At 51.4% G+C, this 18,172-nt stretch overlaps 1 protein-coding gene across 5 annotated transcripts in view; it reads left to right on the top strand.

The window, feature by feature from the left end:
* The window catches only part of FARS2 (phenylalanyl-tRNA synthetase 2, mitochondrial), a 540,234-nt gene extending 526,942 nt beyond the window's left edge, over nt 1-13,292 (top strand). For all 5 annotated transcript variants that reach the window (XM_070403451.1, XM_070403450.1, XM_070403449.1 and 2 more), the window contains one exon: nt 13,028-13,292. In XM_070403451.1, the coding sequence (XP_070259552.1) occupies nt 13,028-13,166 (139 nt within the window). In that variant the 3' untranslated portion in view covers nt 13,167-13,292. The remainder of the gene's footprint in view (nt 1-13,027) is intronic.
* The last annotated feature ends 4,880 nt before the right edge of the window (nt 13,293-18,172 follow it).

Genomic DNA, 18,172 nt, shown 5'->3' with positions numbered 1-18,172 from the left:
CCCTGAGCAAAATTGCTTTCTCATGGAAGTGCATTTTAGGGCTATTCCCTCAAGTTTCATCAAGGGAACAGCCTTGTGAAACCAACCACTGCCTTGAAATAGTGATATGGTTGAGTGATAAGGCCACTAGTATCAGGCACTCCCCCAGCCCAGGATTGAAAGCACAGCTTTGGAGGCAGGTGGACACCTAATTGGGATCACATCTCTGTTACTTGCTATTTGAGTGACCTGGCAAGACACTTTTAACCTCTGTGAGCTATGGCTTTCTCACCTGCAAAATATAGGACATAATTCCCATTGTGATAGGATTGCAGTAAGAATTAAATGAGAAATGCATCTAGATTCCGCTCAGCAGCTCAGAAACATCGTAAGTGACCCATAAATCATAGCCATTATTATTATTTGGGGGGGGTTTAATTCTCACCCAAGGATATTTTTCCCATTGATTTTTACAGAGAGAGAGAGAGAGAGAGAGAGAGAGAGAGAGAGAGAGAAAGAGAGAGAGAGAGAGATCAGTGTGAGAGAGACACACATCAATTGGTTACCTCCCTCACTCACCCCGACCAGGGATGGGGATTGAACCTGCAACCCAGGTATGTGCCCTTGACCAAATATCAAACCCATGACCCTTCAGCCACTGAGCCACAGTGGCCAGGGCTTATAGCCATTGTTAATCTAGAATTCCCGTATGAAGCCACACCTGAGAATTTCTTTTAGAGTGTTATATTTGGTAAGTTCTGCTCCCTAAACAACTGTGGTCTTTCCCTCTCAGGCAAGGCAAACCATGGGCATGATCAGGCTTTCCTCTCACTCTGGTTGCAGACATAAGTCAAGTTTCTAACCCACTGGTCCACTCCCAACCTGCAGGTCTGGGTTCTGTGTTTGCCAGGTCTAACTTTCTCTTCACCAACCTTATTCTTTTCTCATCCTGGCTTTTAAAAAATATTTTCTACTAATGATGAGGATAAAATGAGATAGATTTAAGGGCCTAGCATTAAACACATAGTTCTTCCTTTATTCTTTTTACTTTTTCTTTATTCTTTCACCTCTGCTTTGTTTATACTTCCTACACTTCCTTTGCCAAGTAATATTTACTACTGAATTTATTCTTTCTCCTTTCTGTGATAAAGTCAATGTCATATTTCTAAAAGCAAGCTGTAATTTAATTGGTAAATAATAATTGTTTACTGTGACATCTCTGTTTAAAAGCATTGTGACTACAGTGGACATTAATAAGCTGAAGTGAGTGCACTGAGGACAAGGATGAGCAGAGTCTAGTGAAAGGAGGCGGTCACATTCTAGCTGGGCCTTCCCAAGTCACCTCATCTTCCTGGCCTGTCCCCGGCTGTGCAGGAGGTGACAGTGTCTACTCTCAGGCCTGCCATGTGGGCCATAACCAGGAGAGCATGTGGGCGCAATGTTCTGGGAGCTGCATAACTTATAACTTCATTTTCCTTATTGTCGCTCACATTGTTAACAAAGTGTCTTCAATTTTACACAGACTGTGCGATGGCAGGGCCCAGAGCTTTTTAAAACGTTATCAATATTTGGAACTTAGAAAGTGTTTCCATATAGTTTATGTACAAGGTTCTGGGCAGGTTTCTGTCGCTGTGGTTGCCTCATGTTAGCTCTTCAGGGGCAGAGGTGGTCTGGAGTAGTCTGTCCTTCTGCAGGTGGCAAAAGTGGGCCCTCAGGACTGAGCCCAAACTCTGGTCTGACTATGAAGCAGCGAGTGCAGTCATTCCAGCTGCTTCTGAGGTGAGGGCTGTGTGATGCTGCTTTGTCTCAAAGGCTGTCTGGACCTCTCTGTTTCTTTGTTTCTTGTTTGTTTGTTTTTCAGACTTTTTATAAGACCAACAATAAGCCATATCAGAAAATGTATCTTATTATTACTTTATATTTTATGCTGTGCTTTCCTTTAACGTATATGGAATATGATTCAATTAGATTATTTCCTCACCAATTTTAGCCCTAAATGTTGTTTGGCTATTTGCAAAATTAAAATCTCTCTTTTAGCATGATAAATTTAGATAGTCATATTAATTGCAAAGTGCTTTAAAAACCTACTAATTCTCAATAACACTGCAAGGCAATTACAACCCCCTCTGTAAAATAGGGAAACTGAGGCTCGGAGTCATTAAGAGACTTGTCCCAGTCACTTGCCCTCTAACGGGGACTGTGGGATAAGATTTCGTTCCTGATCCCCGCGGCTGCCTGCTCTCTGCTGCATCTGGCTGCCTTTACGTAAGCTCCATGGGAGCCAGGATTTCTCTTTATTTAGAAAAATGTGTTCTTCCAAGTGAGCCCTAATCATATTTGAAGCAAATTTCTCTTGCATTTGTACATTTTGAGACAAATTCAGGCAAACCATTGCCTCTCTAAGCTTTGCTTTTCTCTATTGCAGAATATGGGGTGGTTTTTAAATTGCCTTATTGGGAGGCCTGGGGATTCTGGGGAGCTGTTGGGGTGCGGCGATCGGGGGGGGGGGCGGAGGCGGAGAGGGGTGCTGCCATGGGCAGAAAGTAGAGGCCAAGTGGGTGGTGTCCTCACAAGGTATGTACAGCTTTACCTTGAACTATACATACTGAATGATTCAGAGGGAACACATTTGAAGGGTGTCATGTGGGAGCTTGGGATTCTGTTGCTTTGGGAAGAAAAAAAAAGATCTAAACCTTGAGACTCTCAGGTGATGGAGCTCATAGTGACTAATCTAGATGGAGCTTACAAAGGCTTCACCTCCATTAATGCAGAATTATTTTCTCCAAGTTATAATTGAGGAAACCGAGACCTAGCAAAGGTAAGCAATCTGGCCAAGATCACAGAGTTTAGAGGATGAGAAATTAGGATTTGAGCTCAGATCACAGGCCTTTGTCCATGCCATTCTTTCTACCAGGAATTCTGCCCACCATTAACCCACTCACCTTTCACCTCACTAATCCCTACCCTCTGCGGATCTCAGCTCACTGACACCTGCACAGGGAACCTTCTCTGACCTACCCATCTCAGTTACTTGCCCTTTATGTAGCCTCACAGCTCCTTGTACCTCCTTTTCAAACCCTTTTAGTGTAGTTGCAACTTACATTTCCTTGTAATTCTTTCATTAATGCCTGTCCCTTATGCTAGACTGTGAGTTTCAGGAAGTCAGGTCGTTTTGTTTCATTTTATTTTATTTTATTTTGCTCCACCATTAGGTTTTCAGCACCTAGCCGAATACATGGCATATAGTACATGTTCACTTCATTTGTTGAATGAACAAGCAGATCAATGAATGGAATGGATGGGTGATGGACAGATGGACAGACAGAAGGCTATCTAAACTTGGAGGCAGTGATGTTAAATATGACATTTTCTGCCTCAAAGGCCGTGTCCCACTCTGACCCCCAATGGTCTTGGGAGTCCCCAGTAAAGGCCCTCCTGATGCTTTGCTGCTGACAGTGAGTTGAGGGGTTTGAAGGGCTGTCATGGGGAAGAAGGACTGGGGTGAAACAGGACCAAGGAGTAGAAGCACAGGAAGCACTGGTGGGCTCAGTGTAAAATGGCCCTCCCTCTCCACCGGAATGGCCCCAGAAACAATCAGCCTAGGCTCTATAGAAACCACTGAAGCATAGACCAGAAAACCTTTAGGGTCCATTATCTTGGATTCATTGCATCCATGAAACATGCTGCTTGCATGATGAATACTTAATCAATATATCACTGCCATATTCCAGCCCAGAACATTATAGAGAGAGGAAACTCAGCCTGCCAGCCAAGCCCCTATTTTGTTATTCTCTCTCACTATTTGTCGAGAGATGGTGCTATTAATTAGACCCTTCTCTACAGCATTTTCAAAATAAAGATGTCATTGGAAATGTATATAAATTTCTCCTCACTAATATGTAATTCCTTTATAATTAACTGGACACTGAGTCTTTCTTAAAGTAATTAGCCTCTTTCATCCATCACTCACTAAAGAAATAAAAGCTATACAACATAACGCAGTCATGGGTAATTCTACTCGTGCCTAATGGGTAGTGGATAGATAGAGCATGCTCCTTGGCTGGGTGGCTATTGTACCAGACACCATAATATTTCAGCAGCCCTTTATTATTTTTGGAGGAGTGAGATGTAAAAGTCACTGAGGACTAGCTTCTAGATGCAGGGAAACTGTCTAGAGCCAAGTCCTACCAGCCTTCCATAGGATTCTGCACGGACCTGGTCCTTGACTCTGTTGTTGTGGTTGATTGCTTATTAATGGATTTTCTGTTGAGGCTTCTTAGAACCAGGTGTGTAAGGCCCTCCTCTGTGAGCCCGCCCTACCCCACAGCCTCCTGCCCACCAATTCTGTAGTCTATCCTCTATACACCCAGCCAGACACTCTGAACCACTCATCTCTCCTTCAGCCTGTCCATGTATGCTCATGATTCTGTCTGTGCCTTTACACAAATGCCATTTCTCCTTTACCACTTATACACATGCCAAATTTATGTCTCATACTCCCCACCCCAGTTCAGTTGGCACCAGTCTGAGACTGTCTGCTCTCTCCCAGGCAGAGTCAGTCACTTCCTGTTCCCGCCATGCCCAGAGCTGACTTCCTGATGTCATTGTACGTAACCCTCCCTGGCAGGTCATGCATCCTGTGGACAGCTCCTCTTTGGACCATTTATAGAACATACACTCAGCAACTCCGTTGAAATGGAAGAGGTGGGAATGCAATGAATGCACCCACCGCCAGTACCGCTTATGTTATTTTGCCAGCTCGAATGCACCCCATGCCCTTCATACTTTAAGATCTAGTCTCATCTCCGTTAAGTCTTTTCTGACTGATGTTATTTACAATCCTTGTAATCAGTTTAATATTTAGTGTTAATAGCTTTGTCCTGTTAGCTAGCTTTTCATGTATGAATGTCTTAACCCACAAATAGGGGGTTATCTAACCTAATCCTTCTTTGTATTATTTTTTTAGACTTCTTTCCCCTCACACTGCCACTGTGCCATGCACAGAACAGCCACTTCATGAATATTCATGTATTGATCAAGCAAATTGTGTCCCTATTTTGCATCCCCCACAAAGTCTACCTCAGCACAGAATAAATAATTGCTGACCAGACATAGCACTTCAGCTACCACAATCTTCTGGTGTAAGCTGACTTGTCCACCCAAGTGTCAGCATGCTGTGTAGGGGAAGCAGCGGGGACAGCGGAGTTACAGTTAGCGCTGTTGACTTTGGCTTCGTTCACTAGGCCACAGAGAAAAATAAAATCTCTTCCAAATTTTCTACACAACCAGAAAGCACCGAGCTTTGAAAATCTGTGCAAAGTGAGACGTTACTTCAAGTTGTTAGAAATGTTAAGAGGATGGTTGAGAAGAGAAGATAATGGAATAGCTGAAAAGACTTTCAAATTTGGCCAAACCCTGTTAGCATTACAAGCGAAGGACCTTAAAAAATGTCCTTCATGACCTGAAGGGCAGCTTAGTTGCAAGGTTCATGAAATCAGGGCGAACAGCTGTCTGGGAGGATGGAGCCAGTCCCGTCCCACCTTCCCCCCTCTGCCCTCCCTCCCACCTCCCCCCCACCCCCGCAGCATCCTGCACATGCATGTCAGTGACCTGGGGTTCATTGTTGCTGTTTTCATTGGTTTGTTTTTAATATAGATGTGAATCCAAACTTGCATTTCTAGTAATAGTCAACTCAGTTACTTGAATCAACTATCCTCAAATTTTTTCTATTGTAATAAAAAATATGTAACAAAATTTCCCATAGTAACCATTTTAAGTGTACAGTTCAGTGGCATTAAAGTTTACATTTCTGTGCAACCATCACCACCTTCCACCTTCAGGATTTTTTCATCTTCCCAAACTGAAGCTGTGTCCCCATTGAACACCAATTCCCCGTCCCCACCCCCTGCCCCTGACTCCCATCATTCTACCTTCTGTCTCTATGAATTTGCTCTAAATACCACATATCAGTGGAATTATATCATGTTCAACCTTTGTGACTGGCCTATGCTGTTTAATAATGTCTTCAAGTTCTCTCCACGTTGTAGTATCATATTAATAATCATTTTTTAGAGACGAGGAAGTCGAAGTTCAGGTGATTTGTCGCAGGTCACTCGGGCCTTCCTGTGTGGCCCAAAGCAGAGGCCTATCATCTCTGGCTACGGAAATGACAGCACCAAGTGTTCACTATGAGCCTGAACCGTGCTAAACACTTTACATATGTATTTTTTCATTCAGTTCCTTCAGAAGTCCCGTGAGTTCAGTGTCCGTATCTTAGAATGAGAACAGGGATGAGAGAATGGGAACTGGGCCGGTGGCCTGTGGCTGGGAAGCAGCAGCTCCGGGCTGGGCGTGTCCCTGCGCCTCTCCGTGGGAGATGCTATTAGAAGATTTCCCCAGAGCAGTTATTGTCATGTGCCCGTGCGTGTAGAGACCAGGAACCCTGGCCCGCGGAGAGCTTGGCGCGAGTCGCTAACTCCGAAGTACAGGAAACATTACTGGGGTTGATGGGACTCGAATGGGGAGGGGGTGGGGAGGCTTTGAAACCTCCCTGAGGACTTGGCAAGAGCTTGATGGGAAAAAGCATCTCCTGCCTACAAACTGCGCGTCTGTGAGGAGCTCTGAAGTTGCCAATGTTGTGGTGACGGAGCGGGCGGGGGCGGGGATGGGGGGGGAGTGGCGGCAGGACCCCAGTTTCTCCTTCCGGGCGCTGGCTCTCCCTCCACCAAGACCAGCACTGGGGCTGCCTTTCCCAAGGCAGTGACAGCCGGGGAACCACCTGGCTGAGTTTCTTGTGACTGACTCCAGGGAACGGAAATCCCTCAGGGAAGAAACTGCAACCACAGCAGCAGCGGTGGGAGGCAACTCGGACGTTCATGGCTGGGAAGTGCGGGGGGGGGGGGGGGGGGGCGCACTCTGAACGGCCCACTGAGGAGCGCAGGCCAACTCACTTCCTTCTTGCTTTCATCACTAATGCATCTCGCATCTTTGCTTCCACCTGTCGGAAAATCCCTCTCCATCTCGGCCCTCTCCCTGCCCATCCTGTGCAGGTTTTGCAAATGGTGGCGGCTGGCTGGCTCTTCCTGCCCAGGGGCATTGACTTCAGAAATCTCTGTTCTCTCAGCTGACGCTGGGGTGTTAGAGCTGGAAGGAGCCTTGGAGCCTGATTGGTGCAGCCCTCTCGTGGGAGAGCTTAAATGACATTGCTGGGCTGCACTGGGACCCCGTCTCCTGCCTCCCCGGCCTGTTATTTCCCTACATGACACCGGGGGGGGGGGGGGGGGGGGGGGGGGGGGGGGGGGGGGTCTGTCCTAGGAAACATCAAGGCGGTTCATTGGAAAAAGTGGTATAGACACTGGCTCAGGTCTCGTCAGACTTTCCTTCTCTCTTTTATTTTCTTTTATTTTTTAATACAGAGAAGGTAAAGGGGGAAATTATTTGCTTAATTTCCAGACCACTTGTTTAAGTCTTGTCCGATGCTGAGAGATACTTCGTGTCACTGTCCTGACTCCATTCCTGGCTCTCCCAGCCAAAGCCCCGGTGCGCATGCGCTCCAGGAGGGACACTCCTCCCGGCCCAGGCGGATGCCAAGCCCCCAAAGGGAGGTTCCTCATAGGAAATAGTGTCATTCCTCCCCCAGTGAGCTCCATGAGGAAAGGGGGAGATGGGACAAGCCAGTAGCTATTAAGCACCCATTCTGGGCAACCAGGCTCTGAATTAGCATTCTGCATGCATCTCTCACTGTGTCAGCACAAACCCTGGAAGCAGATGTTCTGTCCTCACTTCCAGGAGTCGGAGAGCTGCCCAGATCACACAGCGAGCAAAGACAGAGCAGGGAATGTGCTCAGGTCTCTCTGGCTGCAAAGTCTGGGTTCTTCTCCACACCACCGCGCCTCCTTCCAGTCTGCATTTTCTGGGCTGGCCATGAACAAGGGGTTCCCTCCCTCGTCCTTTTCCTGCCACATTGCTCCTCTTGCTGACTGAAGCCCTGCCTGGGAAAGCATGCCAGGTCCTACCCTCCCACTGCACAGGGCGTGGCCTGCGAGGTTCCGACAGGAGAGAGTCAGGACACAGGAGACAGTCAGGGCATCCCATCCTCAGGACTCTAAGCACTTTCTCCAGCCAAGGAATCCCCACATGAGTAGGTGGTGACTGCAGGGACTGCTGGTTATGCACCATCTGCTCTGGGAGATGCCAGTGCCCCCCAAGAATGTGAAGTCGCTGCTCTTGCCACAGATGGGAAAGCTGACCCTCATGAATGGTGCAGGAGCTGGTGTGCCTGCCTCCCATGGAAGGTTTTATTTCGAGGTCAGAGCTGTGTGGTTGCCGAGTGAACCAAGTGGTTGTGTGAAAAGTACTGCAGCCCTTCTAGCACTCTGCCCCTGTTCCTTCTCTCCAGTGACACTTCCAAAGCCCCGAGTCCTTCCGGGAAGTCTCTCGTTGGCACACTGAGGACTGGAGAGTAGCTGTACTTGTGAAACTTGTTAAGTTCATCACTTCATTGCTCAGGCAAAAAGGATAGACCTGGGGCAGCTTCCCTTTAAACATCTAAAATGTTGGAGGTCCTGTGCTAACCCAGACTTAACTATGGGCTGCACTTAAGCATCTTTTTCTTTGGCTCTAAGGTTAGGGCTGTGGAAGGAGAGGCATTAAAATGCAGAATGCCTGCCTGCTGCCCTGCCCACCCTCCATCCTACCCCGGCCGCCCCTGGGCCCTGGCTCCCCTCGCTGCGGGAGCAGCTGGGCATGCGCAGGACGGTGGAGTCCGGTGGACATTGATGATCACAGCGCAGCAGGGAACGGGATCCAAGCGGAAGTAAATTTCAGGAGTGTGAGTCATGTTTCCAGTTTCGTGAGCCAAGCTGAATCTCAAATGAGAGCTGATGTTAGGCCAACGGGAGCAGAAGAGGTGGGGGTGGCAGGGCCGTGCGCTGTGCGTCACTCATTCCCTGCTGCTTGGTCGGGGGTGAGCGTGGGCTGTCCTGCGCTGTGTTCTCCTCACTGGAGGTGCGTGAGCCTCTGATGGGCAGCATGGGCTGACTCCCTTTGGCAGGCTCTGTAGCGCCCGTCCTGTGCTAGACAAATCGCACCAGGTAATGCTTATGGGGAAGCACCAGGGAAAGTCATTTGCTAAAGGAGCAAACCTCGGGTACGGGAGGCTGGGTGGGCGCGCTGGCTTCCCTGTGAGCCGCTGTGGTGTGGTGTGCAGGCCCACACCTGTCCTCCCTGGGTGCTGCCCCGGCCCCGGGCACGCACCCTGAGTCCTGAGTGCCCAGTGCAATGCCTGGAGCCTGGAGCCCGCTGTTTGCTGAATGACTACATGAATCTGTGAGTGAACTAGTGCTAACTGAAGGCCTGGAAGCTCAAACATTCTAAGATTCTCACGCTAAAATCTCTGTTAAAAATTCAAGCTCTTGCCACTGACCAACTCGTTTTAGCCAATATCTCAAAGTAATGAAATTCCAACTCACACACAAAAAAGTTTAGACTCTCTTCAAACTCATTATACTGAAGTTTGACCTCTCACACTCAGCATGGCTTCTCATTTACTTTGCCTATGAGCAGAAGCTGTGAAGTACATTAAAAACACAACTTTAATTTGCCTTTAAAAAACCCCAGATTGTCATGCAGACTGTTATCTCCTTCAGGGAAGGTTTCTTGTCCTGAAGGCTGTGGCCCCTGAGGGCTGTGGCAGGTGGGTCTCCGTTCCCCGAAGCTGTGGCTTCCAAGCCACCTTCTAGTGGCCCTGTAGCAGGACCCACCTCATTAATGCACCCGCTTCAGGCGCTTCCCACCCCGTGTCCCATTGATGCCCTCTCTCCAGCTTGTGCCCTCTCCGTTAGCCAAAGGGCAGAGCTGGAGGGGAACCCGGCCTCGGTTCATCTCCTTGAACAGAACAATCGTTTGCAAACCTTACCACCTCCTGGGGAGGTTGGGGTAGAGGAAGAGGTCAGAGCTCAGAAAGGGAACAGATGAGGAATGTGGTGGAGCAATCCAGTGTCATAGTTGATAGTTGGGCTCTGAAACGAAATCCTCTAGCTTTATTAATTGAGGTAAAATTCGCATAAAATTAAAGTGCACAATTCAGTGGCATTTAGTACATTCACAATGTTATGCAATTACCACATCCATCTAGTTCCAAAACATTTCATCACCCCCGAAGAAAACCCTGTGCCATTAAACAGTTCTCCCCCGACCCATGGCAACCACCAGTTTCCTTCCTATTTCCATGGATTCCCTGTTCTGGACATGTCATATAAATGGGGTTTTTCAGTGTGTGGTGGGCTGTGTCTGGCTTGGTTCACTTGGCATGTGCTGAGGTTCGTGCATGTTGAAGCATAGGCAGCACTTCCTCCGCTCAGTGACGAGGCATTGCGTCGTGCACCCCCCCGTGCAGAAGCGCCTCGCTGTCTGCCCACTCACCCCTGGTGGACGCCTCCTCCTTTTGACTGCTGTGAGCAGTGCTGCTATGAGAATTCTTGTACAAGTGTTTACTTGAACACCTACTTTCAGTTCTCCTGGGTATGTTCCCAGGAGTGGAATTTCAGGGTCACATGGTAACTCTACGTTTAAGTTTTCGAGGCCCCACCAAATGGTATCCCACAGCGGCTGCACCATTACACATCCCCACCAGATGGCCTCCTTGGGAATCCAACCCTGCCACTTACCAGATGCATGACCTTGGGCAGGTGACTTCTGCTCTCTGTGCCTCAGTTTCCTCATCTGTTTCATAGGAACAATAATGTTATTTACCCAATGGAGTTGTGAAGCTTAAATGAGTCGACACTTGCAAAGAGCATAGAGCAGTGCCTGGTATGTAAGCTACATAAATATTGCTGCTGCTACTATTATTGAAGGACAATGAGAGTCATGGCAGATGAAAGGTTGAGAAGCTTTGGGCCTAAAAGAGGCTGCACAGGTGATATAAGAAGAATTAATCGAGCCCTAATCCAGACAGGTGGGGCTGGGCATGGAGGACTTCCCTCCTGTTGAGGAATCCATCTTCTTGTTCAGTGATGAACACTGTCCCTCAGCTCATGGCCCCGTGGTCTTCGTGGGCAGACCACTCACTGCTCAGAACAGGGAGTCCCAGTCCCCCTAGCAGCCAGCTGCCAGCTCACCCCCTGCAGCTCTCCAGCCAGCAAAAGGACAGGAGCACGTCCCACCACAGGAAAGCTCCATACAGAAACTTCTAGAAAGCAAGAAAGGGAAGTCTCTTTCTCTCTTTTCAGTGATGTTCAGAAAAGGCACACCTGGTTGCTTTTCAGTTTAATCTTCTGAATTATCACCAAATATTCTGCCAAATACTGTCCTCTCAACTTATAAAATTAATCTTTATGCTTATGATTCATGTACCTCTAACTCATCCAGCAGTTTTCTAAAAGCTGTTTGAACCCCAAGAATCCTTTCAGAAGTCTTCCTTAAAGACATAGAAACAAGAAGATACTTTGCTCCCCTTTCTTCTTTGGCTGGAAATCTCAACTCGTAGGTGCCCTATTACCAACGTTTCAGCTCAGGGTGAGCCAGTGAAAAAATACAGTTGCCACAGTGGCACCCCACACTCGTATGGCACTTTATAATGTGCGGTCCCTGTCTAGCCAGGTCTCTGCCCCGTCTGGAAAGGCCGGTGGGTAAGTGCTGTTGTCTCTGTCATTGGAGAAGACACTGAGACTCGGGCGGGTGAGGTGGCCGGACATGGAGCAGCCCGGACAGGAGCGCTGGGATGCTGCAAACTCCCAGCAGCTGCCGCGTGGGTCGGGCATGGCTCCCAATGACAGGGGCTGAGCAGGAAATGCTCTGGCCCAGCTGGTGGAGGAGTTCTGCCGTGTGCCCAGCTGTCACGCAGGGCTCTGCCCTGAGGGAAGCATCCTCCAGCCTTACAGTTACAGGGCCTCTGACAGCCGGGCCGCCTCGCTCCAGGAAACGCTAGAGGAGGCAAAGGAGCAAATGGAAAGGCTCAGCCCTCCTTGATCTGGTGTATACCACTCAGCCAAGGGGCCTGGCATGAAAACAGGCAGGAGAAGGAGGGGAGAGCCCCAGAGAGCAGACCTGTGAATGCCAGGAGTCCTCTGGCAGCAAAGGCTCTGGACCCAGGTGGCAGCGAAGTGGACCTGTGGGTCTTCCAGGGGCCTGGAGGGAACCCACCAGGGTCCGGCATTATTGGAGGCCCAGCACACCTCCCCTGCCTGCCAGAAAGAACGGGCCTGCCGGGCTGCTCCATCTGCAGTGAGAAAGGGTGTGGACTGGCTCGCCTGCAGCTGGGACTGTGAAAGAGGAATGCGTGTGGCTCGGAAGAAGAGGGCATCTCAGACCCCCAGCCACATGGCCAGGAGGAGGCCCCCGGGACAGGCGCTCTGCCGGCTGGTGGCGAGCTCTCCCTGCGAGATCGTGCTGGTGCCCAGCAGCTGTGGTGCAAGCAGAAGGCATCGCTGCCACCATGTCTACCACCGGCTGGTCCGTGAAAATCAACTCCCCACCCCTGGCAGAAGCAGAGGATTAGAGTGGTTGTCCGCGTGGCGCAGTGATGACACACAGTCTATATGGCACATTGTCTGTGCTTCCCATGGCCCGCAGAGCTGCTGACAGAGTTACTATGGCACACCCCGGCTCTCCGGGCAGGCCGAGTCCCTGGGGCCGGACTTGGGCCTCCAGATGACTGCAATGGCCTTCCAACATGGCCATTTCCTCAGACATGAGGAAGGTGGAGGGCCGCTGGCACTGGTCCCTGACCCTGTCTGCTCTCAGAGTCGCACCCACGAGCCCAGGGCCACCTCCCACCCACTGAGCCACAGTCTCCAGGGCTTGGCCCAGGATCACATTCATAAGCAGCTTCCTCCCAGGGGTTTTGGATGCGCCTGGTCCGATGGGGCCAAGGATACCCTACCCACCGCCTTCCCGGTGGCTGTAAGAGAAGCAGATGCCAGCAGGAGTCCCGCACCTCCTCCTGTTCTCCTGGGGTTGGGAGGTCCGGTCAGAGCCAGTGGTACTTCTCCTGCAGGCGGCAAGCATGCATGCCCTTCACTCACCGCCTTTCTCTTTTATTCTCTAGGACACACAAGACCAGCCACTGCTACCGCATCACCTACCGCCACATGGAGCGGACTCTGTCCCAGAGGGAGGTGACTCGCGTCCACCAGGCCGTGCAGGAGGCCGCGGTGCAGCTGCTGGCCGTGGAGGGCAGGTTTTGATGGCGCAGCCGCATGGAGGATACGGCCCTCATGTCTCTCAGATTCACTGAAGAAAAAAAAGGATATTGTTTTGATAAAAGCGTCGGTTTTAGGACTTTCAGACAATAAAGGATCGCTCCTGAAAAACTGTTGAGACTGCGTTTGTCTTTTGTTTTGGGAGAGGCGAGAAAGGAGCAGAGTGAGAGCGGCTCCTTTCCTTCGGGAAGGCGAGGCCGTGCGCTGCGGTGCCTGGGCCTGGGCTCCGTTGCCTCCCAACACCGGGAGGAAGTCTTGCGGACGGGCTCCCCCAGGTAACGGCGGAGCCAGAGGACATCAGGACTCCGGGCACTGGGAGCTTTTCTGAATCAGCTTCCGTTCCTTTCTTCCTTCTCTCCCTTTTCTTCTCACAAAGGGCAGGCCTCAGGCAGGGCACTGATGAAATGCCAGCCCCCCCTCGAAAGTGAGGGAGTCACAGCTCTGAGCCGGCGACATATTCACATGCTTTTCATAACCCGTGGCTTGGAGTCAGGCCTCTGGCCCTGGCTGAGCTTAGCCGCCTCTGCCGCAGGCGAGGAAAGACAGGAGCGCGCCCAGCGGCCTGCAGCCCCACACAGGCCCGTCCTGGCCCCCCTGAAAGTTTCATTTCCTCACGGGAGGCCTCCGCTTCCGGGAGCGACCTTTATGGGAGGATGTGGGCTTTGATGTTTCCCTTTCTGGCCCAGACACTTTGTAGTCTGCCTGCCCCATTCCTGAGCAGTTCTAATCATCGGCTCCCTCCCTGGCCTGTGCGGGAGCCGCGAGGGCTGCATAAATATTTGATGAGGGGTGGCCATTAGCAGCCAGCGGTGTGGGGGCGGCAGCTGCTTCCAAAGGGAAGGAATGGGCCTGAATGTCATTTCGGGTGATCTCCACTTGGGCTTTTCCCTTGGGTTGTCATGGGAATTAGGGCAGCCGTACCCCAAGTCCCATACCCAAGGATCCAAACCATCTGGGACCCACTGGACGCAGCTCCTTGAGTGGGCGGGTCTGCGTGGGAACCAGGGTCATTTGTGTCTCTTCTTCCGCAGCCTTTGCTGGCGTGGCCGGCCATCCCTGACCCAGCTGTGGCTGCGTCTCCAGAGACCTCTGCGACCAAGGCCAGGTAGGCTTGTGTTCATATTCTCTAACAGGATGAGCCAGGGTGACATCCAGGGTCAAACACTATGCTTATGCCAGCCGGGATGCTGGGGCAGGGCAGGCTAACACTGGGGAGTTCACCGGGGGCTTTCCGGGGCGTTCCTCTCAACACTCCGTGCTGTAGAACCAACTGTGGTCTCAGTTTCACAGCCGAGGAACTGAGCCTGAAGAAGCAGGGACCTGAGCAGGAGCACCCCCGCGTGGCGGCCTCCCATTCAGGACTCCTGTCTCAGTGCGCGTGGGTGCTTCTAGGGCTGCGCCCGGCACTCATGCCCAAAGCGAGCCCAAGGAACACCCAGCTCTTGACTTTTTCATGTCATCCCCACAGGACAGTCAGTAACGAAAACGAAAAACATGAGAAGGGTCATTAAATCCATCACTCTGCAGCCCAAGGACATCCAACTCCTCAAGCAGAGCAGGGTGGACAGCAGCATCACTGGGGTCCCCTGTGGTGGCTCAGCCCCTCCTCTGTGTGTGGGGACGATGGCCATGCCTACCCAGCGTGGGGTGAGGATAGAGTGGGACATCGCAGGGGCTGCACTGGGCAGGGAACCCAGAACCTACAGAGCAGCAGCAGGTGACGGCTGCTCTGAGGATTGTTGGGGGTGGAGAAGGCAGAGCGTGAACTGCAGACCTCAGCCGGGTCCCGGAGAGCAGCCACAGCTCCCATCCTCACATAGGACACTAAGCCCAGAGCAGCAAAACGCCCGACTGAGGACACAGATACCTTCTGCAGAGCTGGTCCCATCACAGCGACTGCATTAGACACCTGAGCATGTCTTTTGGTGCCAGGCTCACTAAGCCTGGTCTCTCGTGAGGGTCCAGAAGGTGCAGCTGAGGTTGCAGCTACATCCTGGAGCTGAGGTTGTCATAGCAATAAATTCTGTGACCAATTGCAGCCTCGGGGGTGGGCAGGGGCCTTGTGGGCTCCATGGCCATTCGCATGTGTGTCCCCTGCTGCCTCCCTCCCTGCTGAGGGGGACCCTGATACACTGATCCCTGAGCTGTGCCCTCTGGCTTGTCAGCCCTAGAAGCCGTCAGCACAGCGCACCCCTGGCCAGTGGTGGTCCAGCATCAGAACATGGAAAAGGGACCTCTTCTACACTGAAGCTAGTGAGTGAACTCAAAGAGCATATGGCGGTCTCGAAATGCCCACATGGCAGGCTTTACCCACCCAGACCCCTCAGCGGGCACCTTGTGTCCTCTGTCCCCACGCCAGGAGCTCGCCAGTCTCCACTCTGGCCATGATCACTGAAATAGCGCTTAGCAGCTACCAGCAGGGCCGTCTGCCCTCTTCCGTCCACGGCTCGTACAGGCAGACCTCAGAGACATTTCAGGTCCCGTCCCAGCCACCGCTGTAAGGCGAATACCGCAATCAAATGAATGTCGCAATAAAGCAAATACAGTACCGCAATAAAGTGATTCACGGAAATATTTGGTTTCCCAGTGTATATAAAAATTATGTTTAAACTATCCTGTCATCTATTAAGTATAAGCAATGGAATAGGTCTAAAAAAACAAAGTGCATACCTTAATTTAAAAATGCTTTATTGTGCCTGGCTGGTGTGGCTCAGTGGTTGAGTGTGGGCCCATGCACCAAGAGGTCACTGGTCGAATCCCAGGTTGGGTCACATGCTGGGGTTGTGGGTGTGCAGGAGGCACCAACTGATGTCTCTCATCAATGTTTCTCTCCCTCTCCCTTTCCTTTCTAAAACTGGTTCTCAACCTGCCGTGACCCTTTAATACAGTTCCTCATGTTGTGGTGACCCCCAATTTCATTGTTACAAATTGAACATAATTAAAGCATAGTGATTAATCACAAAAACAATATGTAATTATATATGTGTTTTCCGATGGTCTTAGGCGACCCCTGTGAAAGGGTCATTCGACCCCCAAAGGGTTCGTGACCCACAGGTTGAGGACCGCTGCTCTAAAATAAATGAAGACATATTTTAAAAAATACTTTATTGCTTAAAAATGCTAATGATCATCTGAGCTTCAGAGCACCACAGTTTTTTGCTGCTGGAGGGTCTGGGTCAATGTTGGTGAAAAGTCAGTATCTGCCAAGTGCAATGAAGCGAAGTGTGGGATGGAGCTAACGCTTATGGCATGCCGGGCACCACACTGCACATTCGTTCAGCCACCTAGCATGGGGGGCCCCTGTTCCACATGAGAAGTCAGCCCTCATCTCATCCAATCCTCCAAACCCCGGGCTGGTACCGTTAGGATCTCCATTCCCCAGGCGTGAGATTGCAGGCTCAAGTAGGTGTTGTGAAGACAGAGCTAGAGGAGGTCCCTTGATTCCAGCCTGTACTCTTCATGTTGCCTCCACTCTTCCCCGGCACGTGCCCAGGAACTGGGCCTACTGCAGTCAGTGCAGGGATTTCATTCTGGACTGCGGCAAAGGCAGAGGGCGTGGGCTCCCACCTCCAGCGTAGCAGCCGCAGCCACAGGCCCTCTCAGTAAGGTGTGAGGCATGTGGCGTGGGCTCTAGGTCAGAACCCTCAGAGCTCTTCTTTATAGCCTGGTGCTCAAAGTAGTAACAGATTTCCACTTGCAGCCACAGCTGCTCAGGATGGCAAGTCAGCTGCTGAGTGACAGAGGGACGTTGAATGAATGTCTAGGCTCCTGCCCATGTTCCAGAGGTGTGTCCTGACTCAACAACTCATGGTTGTGTTGGCCCTGAGGTTTCTAGGTGGCTCCTGGGCCCAGAAATGCCCCATTGCCTTAAAAGCAAAAAAAAAAAAGGCAAGCCACCAGCCAGTACCCTGTTCCAAGGCAGGACTGCCCTCCTCTGGTCCTTTTTCTGCCCAGTCCTGAGCCAGAGACTGTTCTCAGGAGGAGAGGGGAGCAGGAAGCCCTGCGGAGCCCTGGACGCTAAGCCGGAGGCCGTGCTGAGGTCCCAGTCTAAACCGGTTGTGCCACAGGCGAGGCATTTGGAGTCCCCAAGGTTTCGTTTCCTTCACTCCAACGCGGAGGAGATGGTGAGCGGCTCAGTAAAGAGTGAGCAAACCGTGTGTAAAACCCGGCATCTGTTAGCCTCACAGCATCTCCACGACGGCTGACCAGCACATTGCATCTCCTTAGGAGTGACTGGCCCAGGGTCTAGCAGTCAGGGGTGCAGAGCTGGAACTCAGCGCCTTGGTCTCCCCCCGTGCCACAATAGGAGACACATGATGACGGGGTGACGGGCACGTCCTCAGCAGCCTCCAGTGGGAAATGGGGTGCCTCGTCAGCCCACTCCCCAAAACAAGGGCCTGCGTGTGTGTGTGTGTGTGTGTGTGTGTGTGTGTGTGTGTGTGTGTGTGTCTTTGCTTTGTCTACTCCGGCCCTGCTGAAACCTTGATCTGGGACTTCCAGCCTCCAGAATTGTGAGATAGTCAACTTCTTGTTTCAGCCTCTCAGCCTGTGGTATTGTTACAGAAGCCTGAGGGGATTAACACAGACCCCAGGACAGAGGGGCTGCTCCCTTCTCATTAGGCCTCTGAGCAGATGGACCCCCCTCCACCAAGGGAGCGGCCACACCTGGAGGCTGGGCTGCAGTGTGTTAGGTGGAGGGAGCTGTGGAGTCTGCTTTCCCAGAGTCCCTCCCCCCCGCCCAGCCTCCATGGAACCTGGCGTCCGGGCAGCCCCTTGAGGGGGACACTGGGAGGGCACCCGAACTGAGAGCCAGAGGGTGAGCCTCAAGACCAGAACTCATGTCCAAGACTCAGGGGTCCCCCAGCTAAGGGGTCCTTCCATGCGAGAGGACCCAGAGCACAGGTTCTGCCAGCCCATGACCTCGGCACGTGCAGCCAGCAGGGCACAAGGGACAGGGCATGACTGTCCACAACACCAGGACAGGAGGGAGA

The sequence above is a fragment of the Myotis yumanensis genome, unplaced genomic scaffold (assembly GCF_028538775.1).
Source record: "Myotis yumanensis isolate MYYU_CA2020_CCGP unplaced genomic scaffold, mMyoYum1.0.hap1 SCAF_2, whole genome shotgun sequence".
Classification (NCBI taxonomy): Eukaryota; Metazoa; Chordata; class Mammalia; order Chiroptera; family Vespertilionidae; genus Myotis; species Myotis yumanensis.
The sequence above is the reverse complement of the archived record's forward strand: the minus strand, read 5'-3'. Positions and strand labels throughout refer to the sequence as shown.